The following is a 26,369-nucleotide window of genomic DNA, read 5'->3' on the forward strand; positions in this document are numbered from 1 at the left end:
AGTGAAAACATCGATCGTAGAAATAAGAAGGGGTGTCTCTAAATAAATCTAAAGTGAATCGTGTTTAAAATGCAGTCGTTTTAAAAAGAGGCGGCTTGGAATATGAAATGAGGCAGAGTTTACATTATATAGATTGGGAGAAAATCGCCACCGGAACTCTGGGTTCCCATGATGCGCTGCTCCGACAGGGACGGAAGGAAAGGCAGAGTTGACTGTCTTGTTTATAGAAGATGTTTGACACAGAGTCGTGTGTTTTTATTTCTTTCTTCCTCTAAACAGCTTCACAAAAAAAACCCAAAAACAAACAAAAAACAGTAGGCATAATTATCCATCGTAAGTTTAAAAAAAATGACATTCGATGTTTTTTATTTAAATGCTTCTGCAAGGCGTGGACGACTCAATAATAATAAGTTGCATTTTTAATTCATGTTTAGTTGCGACGCACGGGTGTGGCAGAGCCTTTGCTTGTTAAATGGACAAACACGCTAAAAGGCACCGGGGAAATCAATCGATAATAAGGTAACGATGTTTTTATGTTTAATATTATTGCCATCGTATTTGAGGCCGAGTTACTTTTTTGAGGTGCAGCAAAACCACAGATATCCTGCTTGAAACAGCATTATAATTCATTAGACCGTTTCTAATAGTCTGTAGAGGTCTCTTATATGATCTGTAATGTCAGTGGTTCATAGTGATGTATAATATGTTATCACAGTTCACATTACATAAATACAATCTCACCAAAAGGCGTACATGAGACAGAAATTAAACCCAATACTGTAAACCTTTAGTTAATAAATCAATGAAAGTAGTGATTTATGTTGTATAAAAAAAGGATTAAATAAAGGATTGACTGTTGTAAATGTTAGTGTATATCATGTATGATGCATTTCTCTGTATTTGAAGTATTATGGATTTTCTTGTTACTGCATCTTGTAAAGTGCTTTGTGATGGTGGTCCACTGTGAAAGGCGCTATATAAAATAAAGATTGATTTGATTGATTGAATAATTCAATGAAAATAGTTTTTTTTATGTTATATGTATAAAAAAAGGCTAACAATTTTACAAGTCAGTCCTTAAAGATCAAACCAAGAAAATAAATAAATTAATATTTTGGTAAGGGTTTGAACTGCTATATTTCCTGGATTTAAAGTATATAAACATACTATTTGGGTGTATTGTTGCTTATAAATCAACTCGCCATTTGCTTGATTATTGCAATTACATAAAAAATAAATAAGAAAGTGAATGGAGTCTGTTGTAAGCTTAGCAAATGCATTAAAAACAAAACCCACTTTTATAGAGCACCTCTCATCACAAATGTTATGCAGATAGAAAGCCATGCCACAAAAGAGAATCGGATTAAACAAAGTGAGTAGTGCTGCTCATATTGATTTACACAATGTACCTGCAAAACATGAAGATTTACATATTTATAAAATACACTGTCTGACGTGAATACATTTTCATAAGAATTTCAAAACTACACTTTTTTCATCATGAACTATTTTCCATACACGATTTTAAAAGGGCGACATGTCTGCTGTATATAGGGTACGGCAAGCAGTGTCACCCACCTGGGATTGAACCCACGACCTTCCGGTCAGGAGTCCAGAGCCCTAAATAAAGACAAACAGGTATGAAATACTGAACACTTTGTATGTGGCAGCTCTGGACTCTTGACCGGAGGGTCATGGAGTATGTAAACTTTTGTCTAAAACTCTGTGTGTGTGTGTCTATATATATATATAATTGTGTGTGTAAAATTGGTAAATCTATAGATTAACCTGTAAATGTGTAGATTAATCAGCTCAGCGGTCAATGTGTAAAATAACTAAGGAGATGGTAGTAAATTATCTCCTACATAAAGTAAAAAAAGGTGGCGGATACAATCTTAAGAAATAAAAGCATACATCTCTCTAATCATGTCTGTATATAGAACACAACATTAATACAGGGTCTCTGCTAAACACATTGATGATAATATTGCAAGAAGGGAAGCAACGAAGTTTAGAAAGGTTGATCAAATAATAAAAAAAATTCCTAAGGCTGGAATTTAAGAAGATTAAATGAATTAGTACTTAACAGATCTTACAGAAATCTGGTATTTATTTGCCATTAAGCTTCCTGATGTTTATTTCTAAATTCACGTCAAATGCTGTAGCATGAACTACTGTAGCATTAATTACCATCTTCTTAGTTATTTTATACATTGACTGCTGAGCTGTTAAATCTACACATATATCTGTTAATCAATTGTAAACTGCAATAGTAAAGCTACCCATGCTTTAAGGTCAGATTTTGTTGACCCCTTGAATGGGTAGCACTGTATTTAAATAAAGAAATGCATTTGTGTTTCCAGCAGCTACTAAACAGAATCCCGTGTGCTGCCATGGACAGTGTGAAGATGGAATCTGTCCAGATTAAAGAGGAGTTCCCTGAACTTGAACCTGTCCCCATTATAGTGGAGTTCTCTGGGCTGGCTTCCCTCCCCATTAAACAGGAGCTCTGTGAGATGCAATGTGACAGCAGTCAGCCAGAGGTCTCTGAGATTAAAGCTGAGCACAATGAATTGGAGATCCCCCAGACAGAAGAACCCCTTCCTGTTAAACAAGAAGAGGTGCTGGAAACTGACCGTATTAAACAGGAGCTCCCTGAAGTAGAGTTTGACCACATGGAACCAGTGAAGGAAGAATCCGAGGACTTCAAACCAGACATCCCTGAGCTGGAGCTTGTATGCCTGCGGGAGTGTAGCGTGGTGCTGGAGAGAATCTGCGTGAGAGAGCAAGGCACTGGAGAGGAAGGCTCTCCCAACAGCACACAAGGAGGTGGAAAGGAAGATGGGCGCTCCCATTCAGAATGCAGTCTAGCAGGTGAGTGACTCCCAGTAGCTGTGACATTGTCATTCTAGATTGCGTGATATCCACAGTGTGGTTGAGAGGGAGGGAGCATGTAGGTTACATTACTAGCTATTTGTTTACCCGGGACCACTCCAACCCGTTCAAGATATAGTACTCATAACTTCAGATATAGGTATATGTTGCTCGGGAGGTGGTATTACCAAGGGGGAGAAACACTAAAGTACTTTATTTATCATTATAAATGTTCAGTGTAAAAATATTTGGATATTATTGTATGTACAATGCTATTGCAAAAATGTATAATTGTAGAGTGTGTTAGAGGAACTAGACCTGAAACATTACAGGAGAGCTTTGAAGGCAGATTTTGATCCCAGGGCTCGGTTTCACCAGCATCAGTCTTTAGTGACTCTGCTTTTACACACAAAGTAAAGGTTTTAAGTTTAACTTTGCTTTTTTAATCTGGTGTAACCCAGTGCAAGCCCACAGCTGTAATTTACATGCTTTAATCCACTCCACCACCCAGCCACATGCCCTAAGCCTACAAGCAGCCCCTCTTACTTTCTTCCTTGTTCATATTTTCCAGGTTCCAGTCCAACAGCTAAAGTGAGGGCGGGCGGTGGAGAATATCCTGACTGTGGGAAAGATTTCATCCAGTTAGGACATTTAAAAATACACCAACAAACTCACACAGGAAAGAAACAGTATCGCTGCTCTGACTGTGGGATGAGTTTCAGAGATTCAGGAACCCTGAAAACACACCAGCGAATTCATACAGGCGAGAAACCGTATTGTTGCTCTGACTGTGGGAAGAGTTTCAGTCGCTCAGGAAACCTGAAAACACACCAGCGAACTCACACAGGAGACAAACCGTATCGCTGCTCTGATTGTGGGAAGAGTTTCAGTCAGTCAGGAACCCTGAAAACACACCAGCAAACTCACAGAGAGAAACTGTATTGCTGCTCTGACTGTGGCAAGAGTTTCAGTCACTCAGGAAACCTGAAAACACACCAGCGAACTCACACAGGAGAGAAACCGTATCGCTGTTCTGACTGTGGGAAGAGTTTCAGTCAGTCAGGAACCCTGAAAGCACACCAGCGAACTCATACAGGAGAGAAACCTTATCATTGCTTTGATTGTGGGAAGAGTTTCAGTTTTTCAGGCGACCTAAAAAAACACCAGCGAATTCACACAGGAGAGAAACCGTATCGCTGCTCTGACTGTGGGAAGATTTTCAGTCAGTCAGGAGACATGAAACATCACCAGCGAATTCACACAGGAGAGAAACCGTATCGCTGCTCTGACTGTGGGAAGAGTTTCCGTGTTAAAAACAAACTTAAAATACATCAGCGAATTCACAGCATGGGCGGAGGTAGGAGGTGGCAGTGGGGGGTGACATTTCCCCTCCAAACTGTCCACATATCACCAAATGACAAACGTTTTCAGTAATCTTACACATAGAAAATCCACCATCTCTTTCATAAACACTTTTCTGCGCACCCGATGGCAACATCTGCCTGCGCTCTCCGCTTTAGGTATCGCCCCTCACACCAGGCATCACCAGATTCGAGGCTGGCGGGGTCAGCTTCTAGCAGCACCTGCACAAGCTACTGCAACAACACACAACCGTTTTGTGAGAGAGTTACTGAGCTTTGGCTAATTTTAAAACTGTGAACTTCAACATGTTTCAAGCTGTATCTCGGCTAAGAAAATTACTATTAGCCTAAATGTGATCGAGGATAAAATGGACAGTTCAGTGAAACTGGTTTGCTTCATGACTCATGTTAGCGTTTGCTGCTCAACATGACAAAGACTTAAGTAACAGCTGTTGAGTCAGATTGGGTCATAATATCATTCTGTTTATGAAGTTAACAGAAATTGAATATACGGGGGTGGGGGGGGGGTCCTAAGCCATTCTCTGTGCCTGCTTGGTTTCTTGTCACGAACCCCCACACTGACAGAGAATGGACAAGTGGTTTATCTTTACCATCGTTGAATAGATCCTGTGACGCCAGCAGTGTCTTTCAAAAGGTAAAAACCAGGTGGTTTTGAACGTTTTGACACCATGAACAGAGAACGGTCCACCTCATAAATCCATCTGACAGGGGCAAAACAGAGGAACAATTGAGAACACTGGGCCGTCTCGGAATGAGAACAGCCAATGGGAAAACACCCCACGTGGACTCGGGCACAGCCCCAAATAAACAAACTATCCAATCACCGGGGTGAAAAGAGGATTAGAAAAGGACGAGTGCAGCTTTCAATCAGTGCTCCTGACACACAGAACAAGGCTCTGAACTTTGACAATCTGAAGACACACAGTCTGCGATCAGCTTGAACAGAGATACCGTTTTCAGAAACTCTGATACGAGATAACAAACCCAGTGTTTGCCTTGGTGTGGGAGTCCACCGCGTAAGAGGTCTAAAATCCTAAAAATCTCTGACTTAGCCCTGATTGATCACCGGAGGAATGTAGTTGGACATTTCATTTTGAAGTCTACAGAGATTGAAATATATCCAGTCTGTCATTAAGCTAGCAGTGCCGGAGTTTGCAGTGGAATATCCCAGACATAACTGCATGAAGAGTGCACTTATTGGTGGAGGATTTGCTGTTTCAGTGGAATACCTAAATAGTTAATGACTCTTGTTTTTGCAAAAACATTTCTTTCGTCCCTGGAATTTGAACTTCCCTTGCCTGCAGGAGAGCCTTTGAGCGCCTGTTTTGTTCAGACCCGGATCGGCTGGAAGAGGCAGCGAAAGTCTGTCAATGAGTAGTGTTTTTATCCTCTTATGAACTCGAGAATAAGCAGACCTTAAAGTAAAATTAACGTTTTGTTTTATGTAAAATGTAAGAAGTATTATTGCTTTCAATTAATGCTTTGAGTTAATAAACACTATAGTATTTGTTTGTATGTGATTTATACAAATTGATGTGAGTTTTACAAGGCAATTATCATTCTGCGTTTAAAGCTAGAATCCAAATTAGCTGTCTTGATAATAGATCATTCTTGTCAGGTTGTCTGGATGCAAAGAGCGTCTTTATCTCACAAGAGTGAGAATTGCCTTCTGAGCCAAAACATCTATATGAGACTGATTTAACGATGCTCTGATTATCAAATATTAACGAAAGTAAATATTTGTGTTACTAACGATACCCCTATTAAGAGTAACCTTCGTCTTATGTAACTGTCAGGAATGCGGTTGTAACCTTTAAAAGGAATCTGCCATAGATTCCTCTGGATCGCTAATCTGCTGTTGGGAGTGTGGTGTCGTATTTTACATGTTCCTTTCTGTACTGCTTAGTTTAGTTCATTGTTTCTTTCTGTATTCCTTTAGTTTAGTTGTTGCACCTTTTATTTTTTTCCTTTATTTGATTTTATTAATAATAAAACTGTTCCTTTGTATTCAGTAGAAGCGGTGTCCAGTCTGATTATTTCAATATAGATGAGTTCTACATGATTTTGAATTCAAATAAGGTATTATATGATTACAATTTAAACTAGTCCAAATATATATATAATCTCCCACACTACACAACTAATGAAAAATTGCAGGGTGATTAATCAGCAAAAGTAAACTATTTGATTTCACGTAGGTTGTAAACTTATGTGACACTGACAATTGTTAAAAAGGATTTGATAAGTGACAAGACTGCACCGTCCTTACTGGGCAACCGCGTGGAGGACTTGTCTTGTAAATTCATCAGGTTCCTAAAATGAATGAAAAATGAGTGTCCCATGTCTGTATTATGACATGAATGACTGAATACTGCGCGACATGCAGCTTTGCAATGTGCATGGTCCATGCTTGTATTTGTGCTGCTCTTGTAAACTGCCCTGAGTAATAGCAGTGTAGCAAGCACTGAGTAAGTATTTAAATAATGAAGGCTCCAGCCACAGGTGTATAAGTAAGGTGTTAGTGGGGTTTGTGTGTTCAGAGGTGGAGCAAGAGTCAAGAGGTAATGAAAGTGAAACCAACTCAAATAACATTTGCTGTGTGTACTGGGTCTACACCCGCACCATGCTTGCTTGTTCCGTGTCTGTTTTGTCTGTTTGTTTTGTCCATCGTGCCGTTTGTTTTGAACCAGTGTTTTGTTCCAACCTTTTATTTGTTTATTTATTAGTAAACGTGCACATCAGCGCTTCCATCCCCCAGTCCTGTGTGTCGCTTCCTGGTCTGACGTCCCCACACAAGCTATCCGGTCACAGGTAGTGAAGAATAAAAAACACGAAAATAAAGTGACTAAACTAATCATGTATTTTTTTTAATGATCCAATGTACAGTTTTTCCCCCCCCCCCCAAGATACAGGTTAATCTTCCCCTCTAGTAATAGCTAGCACACAGCTTCTGGGTATTGCAACACTTCAGCAAGTGTATAGAGCTAGGATGCAGAGTTGTAATTATATTACTGCATTTTACTGCATTTGACTGCATTTTACTGCATTTAATCCTGTACTTCAGAGTACTGTAATCTGCCAAGTGTTTAATCTGTAGTATTTTGTATTTAATCATATCCTGATGTAACTATCACTGACACTGTTATCTGCTGTATTATTGAATTGTATTTTGTCACACCTGTACTTGCTTGAACCAAAGTCATTGTATTTATCTTGCTCTTAATTGTATTATTACTTGTACTGTAACACTTGAAATGTATTTGCTTACACTTGTAAGTCGCCCTGGATAAGGAAATAAATAATAATAATAATATATTATTATTTATTTCTTAGCAGATGCCCTTATCCAGGGTGACTTACAATTGTTACAAGATATCACGATATTTTTACATACAATTACCCATTTATACATTTTTTTACTGGAGCAATCTAGGTAAAGTACCTTGCTCAAAGGTACAGCAGCAGTGTCCCCACACCTGGGATTGAACCCACGACCCTCCGGTCCAGAGCCCTAACCACTACTCCACACTGCTGCCCATCAATATAGGTGAGTCCTACATGATTTTGAATTCAAATAAGGTACTATATGATTACAATTTAAACTAGTCCAAATATATATAGCATACATCTATGAGTAAAAACAATATGAACAGAACAAAACATTAGATAGTTGAACAGAACTAACTTGCATTTATTATTCAGAGTCTGAGCTCCACCCCTGTCCTGCTTCAGCACAGCCGGACTCGGAGTCACTGGAAGGCAGACTGGCCCGCTTCATCCTGCCGTGGAGACTTCAGCCGTCGGCAGGGTATTATGCACAATATTCATTAAGTGTTTTTCTCTTGCGCCCCATTTTCAAATCAAACTAGTAACTGTCACTGTATACCTAAAGCAAAAGCTTACATACTGCTTAACCTGCTAATTTCAAAGTAGGTGCTTTGAATGACAGGCGCTGTAGCTGGCTAACGAGAGCATTCTAGCACTGCTTCAGTTAATCTGTCAGAACAGGGTGAAACTGCAGTACTAACGGACCACTGAGATGACTGACAGCGACCCCCTGCCCTTCAGAGCAGAACAGAGACGGGACAGACAGCAACCATAAAAACAAATAATCAACAAATCAAACACATAATATTAAAATGTGTTACCTGCATGTTAAAAGGCTGACTGTCCCCTGAAAGTCCAGACTAGTTTATAGGAGAAAAAATAAAAAACTAACTTCATAAATAGCAACCACAGATTAGTCAAATGATTTACACACATTAAATATATGACAAGGAAGTGTATGCGTCGGCTGTACGTGAAACTGTACCACCTAAACGTTATAAATAAATAACAAAAAAAAAAAAATACAATTAATAAAGTCTGAATTCCTTTGGGTAACTTCTGATGAATTGCATGGAAACCTGAATGAATCTTCAGGATATCACTACAACCGCTGTGTGAATAATGGGATTTAAAAATGTCAACGACTCTGCGTTTGTGAGTGCAATGCGACTGGTGACTGGTGAATTAAGTCATTTAAGACACGGTATCAATATTTATGACTCAAAATTTATGGAAGTCAATAAATCAGAGTAACATTGTTTCCAGTGAATGGTGCAAATACTTTTGATCACCGTTGTGTGTAAATATATATATATATATATATATAAATATATATATATACACACACACACACGTGTTTTGCTGTTGTGCATTTTTACAAACACATGTATGTTCATTTTTTGTTACTCGTTTATATTTTCACTTGTGCAGATGTTCTATGTGCCGCGCATGAATACAAATAACATTTATATAAGATTGTTTGTCATTACATTAAAGGTTTCTCCAAAACAACTGTATTAATACTCATATGTATTATTCAACACATGGGACTGAATTAAACTTATCGTATTTATCCCACTCTCATCTTCTGTAGTTGGTCTGAAAGAAAACAATGGTTTGTTTATTTTCTTTCCTTCTCTCAATGTCACGCCTACCCCATTGTGTCTTTGTAGGGGAGTGCGCGTGCAGCTGTACCAGATTGGATGTGCCAGATGGGACGCGTAACTCTTACATCCATACCCTTCTTGAAGTCCCTGCGAGCCCCGAGGGTAACGAAATTGAGCCCTCTCCAGATAACGACGCAAGTCAAGGAATATTAACAACGTCCTAACGCAAGGGGGCACGCATTGGATGCAAGTTTAAATAAGGGACTTAATTTAATTAATTAATGATCTGAGAAACTAACCATGAATATTCACACTGTAGGTTAATGCGTTGGAGTAATGTGTCCCAGGAGGGGCTTAGCCCTGTCAGCCCTTAATGACCAGCCGCCACTGTAGTACTGTATGTATGACAGCTGTTAAATAAAAAAAACATGTGAACTCTTTCTTCTTGTGTTAGTTTTGAACAGTGTGATTATGAACAGCGCTAATGCACAATGGCTGCAGCAGGGAAGAGAAAGTGACCTGTGCTTACAATGGGAAAAAAATTGGAAATACTTTATCTTCTGGAAAAGAGAGTCACCAGAGAAAAAAAATAGCAGAGGATTTTAGGATTGTAAAGAGCACTGTGACTGATTGTGTCAAAGTGGCTGCTGAGTAAGAACAGGTGCAGAGGTGATGCAGTGCAGGAATAATCACAACCAGGAAACTGGAATCCGTTTGGAAAAGTGATCCTTTATTTTTAATCCCGGTCTGGTGACCAAACAATAAGCCTCCGGCAATGTACTAGCCTGCAGATGCCTTGACCAGACTGCACCCAGCTACCTCCAGACAACTCATCTCTCCCTACACCCCCACTCGACCTCTCCGCACCGCCTGCACTAGAAGACTGGCTGTACCTCCTCTACGCTCCCCTGCCTCCAGAGCCCGCTCCAAACATTGCTACAAGTCTAATTTTTAAATGCCAATCTGACACACAATCAACGTGTATTTTAGGGGCAGCAGTGTGGAGTAGTGGTTAGGGCTCTGGACTCTTGACCAGAGGGTCATGTGCTCAATCCCCAGTGGGGGACACTGCTGTTGTACCCTTGAGCAAGGTACTTTACCTAGATTGCTCCAGTAAAAAGCAACTGTATAAATGGATAATTATATGTAAAAAATAATGTGATATCTGTATAATGTGAAATAATGGGTAATGTGATATCTTGTAACAATTGTAAGTCGCCCTGGATAAGGGCGTCTGCTAATAAATAAATAAATAAATAAATAATAATAATATATTAAGTAATTAATATAATGTTTGCCTTCTAGGGCAGTTCATTGTATATGGTCAAGTATTATTAAATAACGTAGCATATTCAAATTCACGTATCCACACAAGCTTAACATTACATTGTTAATAAGAGATGCCTGGGCTCCCTGTTTGAAGTGTGTCTCAGGCTCAGTTTAGTGCAGTAGTTCCAACATACAAACAACAATTGTACTAAACATAAACGGGTGTTCGGTCCAAAATCATGCAGAACAATTTCAAGTGAAAAAAGCCTCCCGTCTATGGGAAGAATGGGGAATGGGGTCCACAAGTCTGTGGTAATCGCAGCTTGTTCTCCCTTTGAAAGTTTTGTATAAACAGCAGCAGCACCGTTTTCTTTAAGTTTTTGCAGCCTCGCTGTTATTGGAATACTCTTGCATCGATTTCAAAACTGCTGCATTCACGATTCACACACACTGTCCTAGAGGGATAATGTGATCACGCCCTGTTCGACTCGCTCTATAGCAAATGTCGTTTTGGATGTTTGTTTTTTACTGCCATCAGTAGCTCCATCCACAGTAATTTCTGAATGTTTTCATTTCAAATGATAAAGCATTGAACTTGTGTTTCTGTGGTACAAGAAGTTTGTTTGCCGTAATTATTTACATGCCCCGGTTTTCTCGTCCGGTTCCTCAAAATACTTCCAAACGTGGCTTTGCCTCGTTCCTTTGTTTAGAGATGCCATTTTATTAAAAATATAACAAATGTCAGAAAAGAAATTCTTGTCATTAACCATCTTACCATGTGGCTGGATACCATACAACGCCTGCGACAGCATGAACTCAGAGTGCACCAATGAAGCGCCAGATCGAAAGAGAATAAAGCCCGCCCCAGTGTCAATCTTTCTGTTGTACCAATTAGAAAAACTACTTGGAGATAATTGCCAGAACACTTCCTTTTTATAATGTCCACCTCTACTCTGGTACCACAGCAGTTGGATACACTACGTATATGATGACAAATTACTAAAATTAATACATAAAAAATATGCATTTGCTGAAATGTGTCACGTGACCGGTTAGACATCTAGCATATTATTCAACATTTGACCACTTCTGTAAACGTGTAAAATTCCCATCCCTGCTGCGTTCAAATTTTCACTCATGAGGAAAACAACGTTAACCTAGCATTATGGATCCCTGTGTAATTAGTGTTTTGTGTATCACTCTTAAGAGCATGCATTTTAAATGGTAAAAATGCTCTTCAACTCTCTTGCACTGTGATTGTGTCAGAAAGTGTGCGGAGACGCGGACACGTCACAAGAGGCTTCTCTGCTGTCAGTTTAACTCAGACTGTCAATGCAGTCAGTGCCTGGGAGCGGGAATATGCAGAAAGGAAACTATTCTGCACCTCATCTGATGGACGAGTCAGGAGAAATTGATAACTCAGTGTGGGGAATGAGTTTCAGGGTTTAGCATTTAAACTGCACAGACTTGAAAATAAATACATTGATGGGAACGAGTATCCCGACCCCGGTATGTAGCATCCCAGAGACAAGACTGCACCGTCCTTACTGGACAACCGCTTGGAGGGTTTGTCTTGTAAATTCATCATGTTTCTAGAACAAATGAGAAATGATAGTGTCCCATGGCTGTATTATGACATGAATGAGTGAATATCACACGACGTGTAGCTTTGCAATGTGCATTGTCCATGCGTGTATTCATGCTGCTTTTGTAAATTAATTAATTGTAACACATTCACAGCCACGGTCGGCTGTGAAATAGCCTGGACTCAAACTCGCGACGTCCAGACTACAGAGCGCATCCTGCACTCCATGTGGAGTGCCTTTACTGGATGCGACACTCGGGAGCCCCTAATGTGATATATTCTAAGATCGTCTGCATTATCTCAGATTTACTCTGTGCTTGCATGTGGGCGTGTGTGTGAGAGTGAGTTCCTAGCTACATCACAGCCTGCTTGCTGTTGAAGCTGGGCCGGGTGTGTGAGGAGACAGGCCATGTCATATTTCAATTGCCTGGATACTGAAGTAAACTGCAGCTACGTTTCAGCATGAATGTGACCCTAACAGTGCACCTTGTTCAACCTTGACCTCTGTACACCAGAAGCTGTTTTATTCATCAAGTATGTTTACGTAAATTTAAAGCAACATTGTCTGTGTTGATGATTATATATAAGTCTATTGATTACACCGTGTAACAATTTTTTTTTTTTTTTTTTGTTCCTGGGTAGTAAGTGTTATTTCCTAATTGCTTATGCCTCAAAAGTATAGAAGATGGCTATTATTCCCCATAAACTTTGCTTTTGTGACCAGGACAGTGATATTTTGAAATTTACCTATTTTCCAGAACATTCCAGATAGATTCAGTGCTGAGTAAACTTGGAGTAACTTCTAGAACTTTCTAGAACTTTCCAGTAATATAAATAGTAGTATAAATACAGGGGCCTTAAGCCCACCAGTTCAGTTTAGTTCCAGCTGCCTAAGTGGATACATATCTGCACTTTTCTGAGATGGCATCAAGGTCATAGGAGACTTCAAAATGATGGCATTCCTGATGGGTCTCCAAGGCGGTTTTACCAAGTTTCCCTGCTATCTTTGCCTTTGGGACAGCAGGGACACCAAAGCGCACTACTACAGGCGGGACTGGCCACAGCGGACCGAGTTCTCTGTGGGGAGGAACAACGTCAAGTGGGAGCCACTGGTGGACCCCCGGAAGGTGCTGATGCCACCACTGCACATCAAATTGGACCTTATGAAACAGTTTGTCAGAGCTCTAGATAAGGAGTCGGCAGCCTTCAAGTACCTTCAAGACTTCTTCCCTAAGCTGTCTGAGGCAAAGGTCAAAGCCGGTGTCTTCGTCGGACCACAGATAAAGAAGATCCTGGAGTGCAATGAATTCCCCAAGAAGCTCACTAGTAAGGAGAAAGCAGCTTGGAACAGCTTTGTCGCAGTGGTTCGGAGCTTCCTGGGCAATCACAAGGCCGAAAATTATGTGGAGCTGGTTGAGACTCTGGTGAAGAACTACGGCACAATGGGCTGTAGGATGTCCCTCAAAGTCCATATCCTTGATGCTCATCTTGATAAATTCAAGGAGAACATGGGAGCGTACTCGGAGGAGCAAGGCGAGCGCTTCCACCAGGATATACTGGACTTTGAACGCCGCTACCAAGGACAGTATAACGAGAACATGATGGGAGACTACATTTGGGGGCTGATTCGTGAAATTGATTTACAGTATAATCGTAAATCTCGAAAAACTACTCACTTCTAAATCTTTTGTAGTCATTTTTGTATTACTTTAGTATAAATACATGTTAATTTGGATTCATATGTTGTTTTTTTCTGACTTTATGTGAACGAAAAGACCCGTTTTCTCATTGGAAATAGGTAAATTTCAAAAAATCACTGTCCTGGTCACAAAAGCAAAGTTTGTGGGGAATAATAGCCATTTTTTATACTTTTGAGGCATAAGCAATTAGGAAATAACACTTACTACCCAGGAACAAAAATTGTGTTACATAGTGTTATCAAACAAGTGCAAAACTAGAAATTCTCCGACAGGATTGAAAATCCGGGTTTTTCCGGGTTATTCCACAGCAAGAGGATTCCTATGATCCTTGTTCATGACATGGAAAGTTTAACAGTGCATCCTTTCGATGAGTTTGATTGGTGGTGCAGCAGTATGGGTGAAAACAGACTGAATGGCCTTGCCCTGATATGTCCACAGAGACAAGGAGGTGTCCTGGGAGGAAGTGTTACAGAGTTTCAATAGATCAGGTCATAGGAGGATTGGCAAACTCTGTATTTAAAGTAAAGCCTTCTAAATCATGGCATCATACAGTCTCAGCAGTCCGATCAGACTAAGCACTAGTATCAGCAATCTTACCAGTCCCAGCAGTGTCAGCACCAGTCTTACCAGTCCCAGCAGTGTCAGCACCAGTCTTACCAGTCCCAGCAGTGCCAGTGCCAGTCCCAGCAGTGTCAGCACCAGTCTTGCCAGTCCCAGCAGGGTCAGCACCAGCAATGAAGGTATAAACCCTTATTCATATCGCTTTGGAGTTTGCATAAATAGTCTTCAGGCTTTATAACATGATAGATATCACCTTCGTATCATAGACAGGATATGCAGGTTTTTTTAGACAAAAAATTTCGCCTCAGTAAAAATCTGTTCCTAGCTGCGCCCCTGATACACACACACACACACACACACACGTGTTTTGCTGTTGTGAATTTTTATAAACACATATTGTTGAAAAACGATTATTACTTTGCTCCGTAGATGGTTCGGACGTTAGACATCACTGGTAAATAAATGTTAATAAATAAATAAAATAAAGGCTGCCATGTTATTGTAAACGCAATGTCCAATCCTTTAACATCCAACCAGTTAGTTCAGATCAGTCACAGATTTCCACTGATATGAAATCCTCATTTTATTGGACGTACGCAATGCCTCAGCTGTAAAAGCCGATGCTAAAAAATCTATTTTAGTAATATAATCAAATGACGGTATATATTATCACCAATGAAACGGCCATTCAAAGCGTTTCTATCCGCAGCAGACTCGGTACACTGGGCTGAGTGTGCTCCTATCTACGCCCCGATCTAAGCCCCGCACACACACCGGGTCCGATCCTTCTTTCTCTCATCCTTGGGACGATGCAGGGCTTTCTGTTCTGCACACAAACCCTCTAGGCTGAGACACTGTTAGGAGCATGCGCACAAAATCCATCCGGGATCACTGTCCTGCTGGCGTTTCAAACACACAGCGTCGTTTCTCAAACAGGGTTACATAAACACTGAGCCGTGCAGAGGGGTTTTTTTTAGTTAAACGATATTGCATAGCAGGTTGTAAGGCGTGGACGATTTAAAAAAAGGTAAGTTGCATTATTATTAATTTTAACTGAAGGTTTTTTGTTCGCGACGCACGGGTGTGTTGCAGACGCTTTGTTTGTTAAATGAACAGGCATGACGCCATCAACAAGACCGAGTCCATTTAAAATATAACAATTCAACTAAAAGTCGCCGGGGAAATGAATACAGAATCAGGTAACGATGATTTTGTGTTTTAATATTATTGACAACACCTGTGAGGGCTGGTTACTTTTTTGAGGTGCTGGCACACTAGCGATATACCACTGTGTGTACACTGATTAACGAGAGACGCGTAATTGACTGTATTGATTATCGGTTAAAACTCGACACTCCACGGAGATGCCGTTTAGTGTCGACTTAACCAGTGAGCCATGGCATTAGCATGCATGTAACAGAAACAGAAACCCGAGATGGAATTGTTTTCCTGTAACTCACTGAAGAGGCCCATCTGTTATTTTTTGTAATCCATGGACACCCTTGTGATGATAATATTAAAGAAGACGAGGTTCAGCAGGACAGTTCGTTTTATTTAACGTAGTGTTTCAGTGCTGTACACACGTTCTGTGTCGTTGTCTGTTTCTCCAGTTTCTCTGAGATGTACCAGCTTTACATTTTTTTCTCATTTTGTTGATCATTAATGAACATTTCTGTACTGTGGGTATTGTCATGAGATATATGCACTATATAATCAAACGAATCGAGTCAGTGACATGAATCAAACTGCACAGCACTAATTTTCATAAAAAGAGGTTTACACAGCGCGCCTCTCAGTGGATAAAGCCTGGTCTCCATGCGCAGTAATAAAGCATCCCTTTAATGCACGCATGCTGAGTTTACCAGAAAAAAGCACACGAGAACTGGACCGTGAATTCATTTAAGAGTAACCCACATGAATCAAACTTAATGTATTTATTTACTCTCCCCAGAAAACGTTGTTGTTTTTTTTATGAAGAAACAAATAAAATGTTTTTCTTTTACAACGAAGAAACTACATTGCTCTGAAATAGGTAGACCTACATGAAAATTCATTAAAAGCAGGTGTTTTTCTTTATTAAAGGTTCATATTAACACACATTTTTGAGAAGGAACATTTCTTTTAATGAAGTGCTTTTTAAAACTTGGGGCACGGTAGTTTTGGGAGTTCAAAGTGTTTGAAGACTCTGGGTCAATCGTCCTCTAAATGGTGAGAAATGGCAATCTGTCTGCTATGGTAAAGGGGGTTCTAAATCACCCAAAGTCCTCAGATGTGAGATGCTGGCAACAGTTACCTGAAAACCAAATCGCACTAGAATTTGGGACATTATATGAAAAGCAAAGCATCCCAGAACCCTGAGAATGAGCAGCCTCTGTATGTAAAACTGAGATTACATTACAGATAAATGAATGAATCCTGTAACGAAACTGTAATAGCAGTCAGGATATGTATTTGCTATTAAAATAAATCACGCAAATGATTATAGATATATGCCATTTGAAGGGAAAAAGTGAAATCACCACAGAAAGGCATTTCCTCCATTCGTGCATAACTTATGATCATTTATATAAAGTAATAATCACCCATAGTTTGTTATACTAGTACAGCAAAATACCATATTCTGTTTTAATTGCAAGGTTCTGGAAAGCAGATCTCTCTCTCTCTCTCTCGCTCTCGCTCTCGCTCTCGCTCTCTCTCGCTCTCATATCACAATGTTAAAATGCCTCCAAGCTTTCGTTGACGTCATGTTCCTGTGTCGTATCTCGCAATGCAGTAATCGGAAATAAATATTGATGACGGACTGCTCTAAAAACATCTGTATTATCATCACCTGATTAAGGTGACGTCATAAGATCAGTTCATCCAATGAAAGACTGTGAGGTTTATGAGCAAATGAGTCCTTGCAGTCCCGCCCCCAAATTGTTTTTAGATTGACTGTTCAAACAAGACTAGACTGGCTAAAATAAACCAAAATCATTAAAACAGAAATCTGTAAAACTGAGTAAGGGTATTTTATTTATTTATTGTTTTCAGTTACTTTTCAGACAGACTTGCTCCTCCCCCCCACAGACTTTTAATGTTTGGGAAACAATTACACTGTACACAAAAAAAAAAACTCTAGAGAAATTCCATGAATGAAAACATCACATGGTTGCTATTGGCCGCGACCATGATTCACTTATTATTAATAGCGTTTTAATTAAATTGTACAAAACCACGTTTTTATTTACAATGAAGCTGCAGCTGCACACCCTCGTTTTGAGTCTGCCTTGAATAAAGTCTGTGGTGATGTACTTGGAAGCTTACGCCCCTATTGTTGATGGACCTGGAAGCTGGCACAGGACCACCACAGCGGAGCCACGACAAGAGAGAGGCTCCGCGCCTGCAGGTACCCTCCTGGGTTTTTGTGGTATTCATAAATTGCACCGTGCGATTCTAGTTCTATGCTCAGTTTACAAACCTTGGAACAAACGGCACAGCAAGGCCTGGAGACCAAGACTGAGCGCTGTGCTGTTTTTCTGTTTCATGCAGGAATACAAAAGTTTCTTTTTCTGTCTTTTCAGCAGCCTACTCTCTTGATTTGCAGACTGCCTTCTTTGTTACTGTGTGTCGTGTGTGAGCGACTGCCTGTGCAGTACTATAAGAAGCGTGTGTGTGTGTGTGTGTGTTTTCTCCTTTTAAAAACTCTCATTCAAACTGTATTCTCCCAACACTCTTGGGAGAATACAGTTCGTCCACGGGGCTAGGCTCTGCCGCATCTCTACTGCTGAGTGATTCCACCAGCCGTCGTCTGGCAGCTGGATTGGGCCTCGTGCACGCTCAGCCCTCGGCACCTCGGTGCACGCTCAGCCCTCGGCACCTCGGTGCACGCTCAGCCCTCGGCCCCTCGGTGCACGCTCAGCCCTCGGTGCATGCTCAGCCCTCGGTGCATGCTCAGCCCTCGGCACCTCGGTGCACGCTCAGCCCTCGGTGCACGCTCAGCCCTCGGCCCCTCGGTGCACGCTCAGCCCTCGGCCCCTCGGTGCACGCTCAGCCCTCGGCCCCTCGGTGCACGCTCAGCCCTCGGCACCTCGGTGCACGCTCAGCCCTCGGCACCTCGGTGCACGCTCAGCCCTCGGCCCCTCGGTGCACGCTCAGCCCTCGGTGCATGCTCAGCCCTCGGTGCATGCTCAGCCCTCGGCACCTCGGTGCACGCTCAGCCCTCGGTGCACGCTCAGCCCTCGGCACCTCGGTGCATGCTCAGCCCTCGTCACCTCGGTGCACGCTCAGCCCTCGTCACCTCGGTGCACGCTCAGCCCTCGGCCCCTCGGTGCACGCTCAGCCCTCGGTGCATGCTCAGCCCTCGGCACCTCGGTGCACGCTCAGCCCTCGGTGCACGCTCAGCCCTCGGTGCACGCTCAGCCCTCGGCACCTCGGTGCATGCTCAGCCCTCGGCACCTCGGTGCACGCTCAGCCCTCGGCACCTCGGCGCACACTCAGCCCTCGGCACCTCGGTGCACGCTCAGCCCTCGGCCCCTCGGTGCACGCTCAGCCCTCGGTGCACGCTCAGCCCTCGGCACCTCGGTGCACGCTCAGCCCTTGGTACTTGGTACCTCGGTGCACGCGGTGCCCAGTGCTTACAGTGTCCAGTGCATACGTTGCTCACAACACACGGCGCACGTGCATACGGTGCTACATGGTACTCTGAGCACAGTCAGGGTTCTCCCCAGGAATTCTGTACAGCCGGGCGGCTGAACATTATAGCCGGGAGCACTTTTAACAGAAAAATAAACTTGCCTTTTACCTTAAATATATAATACAACAAAGAATGGTTGTGCTTTTTTTATTTTCTACATTTTTTTCGTTACTGTTTTTTATTATGGTAACACAGCTGTCCTGTGGTTCCAAGATTATTATTATTTTTTTTTTTCACCCAGCAACGCACAAGTGGTCTAGTCTGTTAGAAGCGCAATCAATCCTTATTGTTAAAGGCACATTAGCATGTGTAAGACGGACGGATCGGGTTTTTTCAGCCGGGTGGTGACAGCCACTTCGCCGGGCATCCCGCCTGCCTGAAAAGCCCTGGGGAGAACCCTGATGGGGCACACGGTGCCTGGTGCACTTGGCGCCCAGCGCACACAGTGCTAGTGCCTTGGTGCGAATATCACCCTCAGCTCTCTGGTACACTAGGTGAAACCCGTGCACGCAGTCCTCGGTGTACGCAGTGCTCAGTGCACACGGTGTTTGGTGCACATAATGCTGATCTGCTCGGTGCCTAGCACCTCAGTGCTTCAATGCACCATCCGCGCCCGGTGCTTATTGCTGTGGTACTGTGCTTGGTCACTCGGTGCGCACAGAGCCAATTGCATACAGCACTGCCACTCCAGGACAAGCACTCCAACATGCCCAGGAAGCTATGGGCAGAGAGGATATGTGCGACCAATGCGCGGCTTTTCAGCCCAGAATACATCGCCATAAGCTCAACAAGGCCATGGGGTTAGACTCCCAGACGAGAAGGGTGACACGTTCGAAACAAGCAAGGGACATTATTCACTTGAAGGAGCAGATGACGCAGGTCCTTGAGCTTCTGTCTAGGCAGCAAGTTCCTGGTGTACCAATACAGGTCCCGGCCCCGCTGCTACCTGCACCAGCCCCGGCCACTGAGCCTCCCACGGGAGCCCAGGCTGAGCCTGAATCGCACCCATTGATGTCGGAGGAGGACACGCTAGCGTTAGCGGCCTCCTGGGATGACTCCTTCCCCACTGAGATGGAGGAAGAAAGGGAACTAGCGCCGTCGACTGTGGCAGAACCCAGCTCTGATGTTGCCTCCGAATTTAGTTTCCCAGCGTTGCCCAACTCTTGCAGATCTTGCTTCTTGTAGATCCCCTGGACAGCACCGACAGAGCCCCGTCGGTCTGTATCCTGGACACAAGCAGCGGCTCCTGCGGTGCAACCCTTCCCACATGTTCCTGACTTCATGCAGCAAGTATGCTTCTTGTGTATTGAAGCAAGCCGCTAGGCTCGCTTCATTGGAGGACGCAGCGAAACTGGGGCTGGCAAGTTTCCCCCGGTGGACTCCACCATCGTGACCTTAGTTAAGGCTCCTTGGGTGGGTGGATTACCCAGAGGCCACCCAGAGGATTTCTGTGTGCCATTCCCCTGTGGATTCGGTATCTCCGAGTGGGCATTTTTTGGCTACCCGGTTTCTTGAAGGCGTGTGGCGATGATGTCCTCTCCGAATGGAGCCTTGATGTTGTACTGGAGTTCAATCTTTTTCTAACCCTAAATAATAATAATATAATAAAAACGAAATGATTGAATGAGCATGTGCAATATAAAGGCCGTTTCCGCAATATGAATTAAATACATTTCCATACAGTCTTTCACAATGTAACAAACCAACTGAACAATCCTAATAATACATCAAAGATTTTCTTAAAGTGCATTAATCTGAGTTATATGACAAACACTGACTTTTTAAAAAGGAGCCGAAACACTGACAAAATTGTGGAAACTGGAAAACACAATGCTTTCGACTCGAGTGCTGAGAGCTGAACCGGACTCTCACTATATTTTAATTTGTTGTTTCTAACTCCAGTCAGACAAAACTCCACGCAGAGTGAAAGTCGAAAACAAACTAAATACAAACATTTATGTAATTTTCCCCCTAGATTGTGTGTGTGTGTGTATGTGTGTGTGTGTTTTTTTTTTTTTTTTGCTGGTATGCCATACCATCCTTTTTTCTTACCGGTATGCATGCCAGCATATACCTCCTCACTTTAACCACTGACTCTATTTAAATAAATAAATAAATAAATACTCTTTTTTTCAGCAGCTACTTAACAGAATCCCGTGTGCTGCCATGGACAGTGTGAAGATGGAATCTGTCCAGATTAAAGAGGAGTTCCCTGAACTTGAACCTGTCCCCATTAGAGTGGAGTTCTCTGGGCTGGCTTCTCTCCCCATTAAACAGGAGCTCTGTGAGATGCAATGTGACAGCAGCCAGCCAGAGGACTGTGAGATTAAAGCTGAGCACAATGACCTGGAGATCCCCCAGACAGAAGAACCCCTTCCTGTTAATCAAGAAGAGGTGCTGGAAACTGTATGTATTAAACAGGAGCCCCCTGAAGTAGAGTTTGAGCACATGGAACCAGTGAAGGAAGAATCCGAGGACTTCAAACCAAACATCTCTGAGCTGGAGCCTGTACGCCTGCAGGAGTGTAGCGTGGTGCTGGAAAGAATCTGCGTGAGAGAGCAAGGCGCTGGAGAGGAAGGCTCTCCCAACAGCATGCAAGGAGGTGGAAAGGAAGACGGGTGCTCCTATTCAGAATGCAGTCTAGCAGGTGTGTGACTCCCAGTAGCTGTGACATTGTCATTCTAGATTGCGTGATCTCCACAGTGTGGTTGAGAGGGAGGGAGGGAGCATGTAGGTTACATTACTAGCTGTTTGTTTTTCCTGTACCACTCCAACCAGTTCAAGATAGGTCTCACTACTGGTGGAGTTTTAAAGCAGAGTTTTACTGACTGCTTTTACACAAAGTAAAGGCTATAAGTTTAACTTCACTATTTTAAACTGGTGTAACCCAGTGCAAGCCCCCACAGCTGAAATTCACATGCTTTAATCCACTTCACCATCCAGCCACATGCCCGAAGCCTACAAGCAGTCCCTCTTACTTTCTTTCCTGTTCATATTTTCCAGGTTCCAGTCCAGCAGCTAAAGCGAAGGCGGGCGCTGGAGAATATCCTCACTGTGGGAAAGGTTTCACCCAGTTAGGACATTTAAAAAAAACACAGAAAATTCACAGAGGAGAGAAACCGCATCACTGCTCTGACTGTGGGAAGAGTTTCAATCAGTTAAACAGCCTTGTTTCACACCAGCGAATTCACACAGGAGAGAAACCGTTTTGCTGCAGTGACTGTGGGAAGAGTTTCAGTCATTCAAGCAACCTGAAAAAACACCAGCGAATTCACACAGGAGAGAAACAGTATTGCTGCTCTCACTGTGGGAAGAGTTTCAGTCGGTCAGACAGCCTTGTTTCACACCAGCAAATTCACAAAGGAGAGAAACCGTATTGCTGCTCTGACTGTGGGAAGAGTTTCAGTCAGGCGGGAAACCTGAAAGCACACCAGCGAATTCACACAGGAGAGAAACCGTATGACTTCTTTCTGTGGGAAGTGTTTCAGTCGGTCGCACAGCCTTGTTTCACATCAGCAAATTCACACAGGAGAGAAACCGTATTGCTGCTCTGACTGTGGAAAGAGTTTCCGTCAGTCAGGAGACCTGAAAACACACCAGCGAACTCACACAGGAGAGAAACCGTATATCTGCTCTGACTGTGGGAAGAGTTTCAGTAACTGGGAAAACATGAAAAAACACCAAAGAATTCACACAGGAGAGAAACCGTATTGCTGCTCTGATTGTGGGAAGAGTTTCAGTCAGACGGTATACCTGAAAGCACACCAGCGAACTCACACAGGAGAGAAACCGTATCGCTGCTCTGACTGTGGGAAGAGTTTCATTCGGTCACACCACCTGAAATCACACCAGCGAATTCACACAGGAGAGAAACCGTATCACTGCTCTGTCTGTGGGAAGAGTTTCAGTATTTCAGGAGACCTAAAAAAACACCAGCGAATTCACACAGGAGAGAAACCGTATTGCTGCTCTGACTGTGGGAAGAGTTTCAATCAGTCAAACAGCCTTATTTCACACCAGCGAATTCATACAGGAGAGAAACCGTATCGCTGCTCTGACTGTGGGAATAGTTTCCGCGTTAAACAAAGCCTTCAAAACCACCAGCGAGTTCACAAAGGAGAGGAACCTTAAAGACTATGTTCTAGGGACGTGGCTTTGGTACATTTTTATGAACGTTTAAATGCTATGCAGTGTCAACTTTTAAACATTTAAACCACGTCTACACAAACACACACACAGTCTTTATATTGCATTCTGATGTATACTGACAGCCCTGGTAGTATTTTCCAAGCAAAGAACCCCTGGATAAGCAAATAACGTTTTAACATCACCAAGACTTTACTACAAAGTGAAAAAAAAAACCATACACACCAAAGTATATATTGAAATCTTTCAATTTGAATGTCCTCTTCAATCAAACAATGGTTGTAATTGAAGTTGTCAGTGGAGATGGAACTATAAAAGAGAAAGTGACCTGTGCCTACACTGGGGGAAAAAAGAGTCACCAGGAAAAAAAATAGCAGAGGATTTTGGAATTGTAGAGAGTACTGTGACTGATATTAAAAGGTCTGCCTCCCAGCTTTTTAAAGGTTGTAGTCTTTGATAGTAGGGTTTGCCTTTTAGAGAAATATATTGCTTGAGTACTTCCAGAGCATTACAATTTCAGAGTACTCGAATCTACCGCTGCTTGAAGACAAAACGCTTCCTTTTTATAATATGCACCCTTACTCTGGTACCACAGCAGTTGGATACACAACGCATATGATGATAAATGAGACGCGGACACGTCACAAGAGGCTTCTCTGCTGTCAGTTTAACTCAGGCTGTCAATGCAGTCATTGCCTGGGAGCGGGAATATGCAGAAAGGAAACTATTCTGCACCTCATCTGATGGACGAGTCAGGAGAAATTGATAACTCAGTGTGGGGAATGAGTTTCATTTAATGCCATCACGATTCTAAAACTAATAAAAAATGATAGTGTCCCATGTCTGTATTATGACATGAATGGCTGAATACTGCGTGACGTGTAGCTTTGCAATGTGCATTGCCATGCTTGTATTTGTGCTGCTCTTGTAAACTGCCCTGAGTAATAGCAGTGTAGCAAGCATGTGTACGGATCTTAGGTACAGAAAGTCAAATTGTGTAATCTGAGTTCTAATGAGACTTGACTGTTCAATTAAACCTTGTGTGAGCTGATTGAATGATTTGATTGATATACAACAGGATACTAAACCATGCTAAAGAAAGAACAGAATACTGCACCGCTCTGTATCACCAGGATGTGTAAGCAATGTGCATTTCAATACCTTCCTGCATTGCTTGCTGTTCTCCAAGTTTAATAAAGTATTAGTATTAAACTCTTGCATTGAGTGTATCATTCTGCATTAACCCATTCCAGAAACTCACACTAGTGAGCCACATAGCATAGGGAAAGTGCCACCTCCCAAATATTTAGTCAATTGCAGCGTACCAAATGTGCCACTTGATTTGTCTTTCTAGTGGATTAAGCAGGTTTAGTCCAGCTGATTGGACTAAAGTTAGTACACCTTGAAATCCTGATTGCAGTGGAACAGAAGTTAATCCTCACAGGTAGATCATCTGCTAAATGAGACTAAACAAGATCCCGATTGCAGCAGCGTACCAGATCAGATTCGTGATGATCCTGTTCAAGTGGATTAACTCAGTACTGTGAAGGAGAAGACTAACTTCGTACGCTTGCTCGTTCTAAGCATTTACTGCTTAATGTTTTTTTGCAGACAGCTGCATTTTTCCTCTGAAATGACAAGTACATCTGAAAACTTTGTTCTGTACATTTCATATGTTCGTCATGTTGGGGGAGTCAAGGTCTGTGAGAGAAAGTCTCGCACAATATATATGTTTAAATCAATATATGTTTAAAATAAACTTTTTTTTAATCATACATTTCGATACCGTTTTCAATTTAACGCAATACAATTCCAGTTAATATGCTTTATTATTATTATTATTTATTTATTTATTAGCAGATGCCCTTAACCAGGGCGACTTACAATTGTTACAAGATAACACATTATTTTTACATACAATTACATTATTTTTTACACATTATTTTTACATACAATTACCCATTTATACAGCTGGGTTTTTACTGGAGCAATCTAGGTAAAGTACCTTGCTCAAGGGTACAGCAGCAGTGTCCCCTACCTGGGATTGAACCCACGACCCTCTGGTCAAGAGTCCAGAGCCCTGACCACTACTCCACACTGCTGCCCTGTCCAGAGCCCTGACCACTACTCCACACTGCTGCTCTGTCCAGAGCCCTGACCACTACTCCACACTGCTGCCCTGTCCAGAGCCCTGACCACTACTCCACACTGCTGCCCTGTCCAGAGCCCGACCACTACTCCACACTGCTGCCCTGTCCAGAGCCCTGACCACTACTCCACACTGCTGCCCTGTCCAGAGCCCTGACCACTACTCCACACTGCTGCCCTGTCCAGAGCCCTGACCACTACTCCACACTGCTGCCCTGTCCAGAGCCCTGACCACTACTCCACACTGCTGCCCTGTCCAGAGCCCTGACCACTACTCCACACTGCTGCCCTGTCCAGAGCCCTGACCACTACTCCACACTGCTGCCCTGTCCAGAGCCCTGACCACTACTCCACACTGCTGCCCTGTCCAGAGCCCTGATCACTACTACACACGGCTGCCCTGTCCAGAGCCCTGACCACTACTCCACACTGCTGCCCTGTCCAGAGCCCTGACCACTACTCCACACTGCTGCCCTGTCCAGAGCCCTGACCACTACTCCACACTGCTGCCCTTAACTATAAACAACGTGTAACAACAATCGCTTTGACACAAGAAAGACATAAACTAGCGATGTCCCAGTGGAAAAGGACATTAAAACATCAAAGGACTGTGAGTTTTAAGAGGCAGTGTAGGATTGAAGACTTTGTTGCGTAGAGGAGAGTTTCTGTACTGGACACTTCAACAGATTGAGGTTCCAAACCAGCGGACCAAAAGTCTAAGCTTCAAGGAACCATTGAGTATAATTCCAGTTGTATTTTCCTTTCATGGAACTAAATTAATTAATTGTAACACATTCACAGCCACGGTCTGCTCTGAAATAGCCTGGACTCAAAATCGCGACGTCCAGACTATAGAGCGCATCCTGCACTCCACGTGGAGCGCCTTTACTGGATGCACCACTCAGGATCCCCTAATGTGATATATTCTAAGATCGTCTGAATTATCTCAGATTTACTCTGTGCTTGCATGTGGGCGTGTGTGTGAGAGTGAGTTACTAGTTACGTCACAGCCTGCTTGCTGTTGAAGCTGGGCCGGGTGTGTGAGGAGACAGGCCATGTCATATTTCAATTGCCTGGATACTGAAGTAAACTGCA

General features: G+C 42.7%; 1 protein-coding gene across 3 annotated transcripts; it reads left to right on the forward strand.

Annotated features, from left to right (window-relative positions):
* The first annotated feature begins 79 nt into the window (after nt 1-79).
* Nucleotides 80-24,338, forward strand: LOC131708991 (zinc finger protein OZF-like). 3 transcript variants are annotated; one of them, XM_059010567.1, is made up of 4 exons: nt 80-519; nt 2,364-2,874; nt 21,984-22,459; nt 22,515-24,338. In XM_059010567.1, exons 2-4 carry the CDS (start codon nt 2,394-2,396, stop codon nt 23,109-23,111), a joined length of 1,554 nt encoding a protein of 517 aa, XP_058866550.1. In that variant the 5' UTR covers nt 80-519; nt 2,364-2,393; the 3' UTR covers nt 23,112-24,338. The 3 variants fall into 3 exon arrangements, with proteins under 3 accessions (XP_058866550.1, XP_058866549.1, XP_058866548.1); XM_059010566.1 differs by lacking the exons at nt 21,984-22,459; nt 22,515-24,338 and adding an exon at nt 3,446-6,273 and having other exon boundaries at nt 120-333; nt 435-519; XM_059010565.1 differs by lacking the exons at nt 21,984-22,459; nt 22,515-24,338 and adding an exon at nt 3,446-6,273 and having other exon boundaries at nt 120-519; nt 2,367-2,874.
* Nucleotides 24,339-26,369: the final 2,031 nt, after the last annotated feature.

The sequence above is a fragment of the Acipenser ruthenus genome, chromosome 41 (assembly GCF_902713425.1).
Source record: "Acipenser ruthenus chromosome 41, fAciRut3.2 maternal haplotype, whole genome shotgun sequence".
NCBI classification, from domain to species: Eukaryota; Metazoa; Chordata; class Actinopteri; order Acipenseriformes; family Acipenseridae; genus Acipenser; species Acipenser ruthenus.

What these genes read in the sequence shown, in the direction of transcription:
- LOC131708991 (XM_059010567.1), top strand. Translation starts at nt 2,394, where the DNA reads ATGGACAGTGTGAAGATGGAATCTGTCCAGATTAAAGAGGAGTTCCCT. An exon ending in TTCAGAATGCAGTCTAGCAG is followed by an intron (nt 2,875 to 21,983) that starts GTGAGTGACTCC and finishes CATATTTTCCAG; the next exon opens with GTTCCAGTCCAGCAGCTAAA. An exon ending in ATGACTTCTTTCTGTGGGAA is followed by an intron (nt 22,460 to 22,514) that starts GTGTTTCAGTCG and finishes CACACAGGAGAG; the next exon opens with AAACCGTATTGCTGCTCTGA.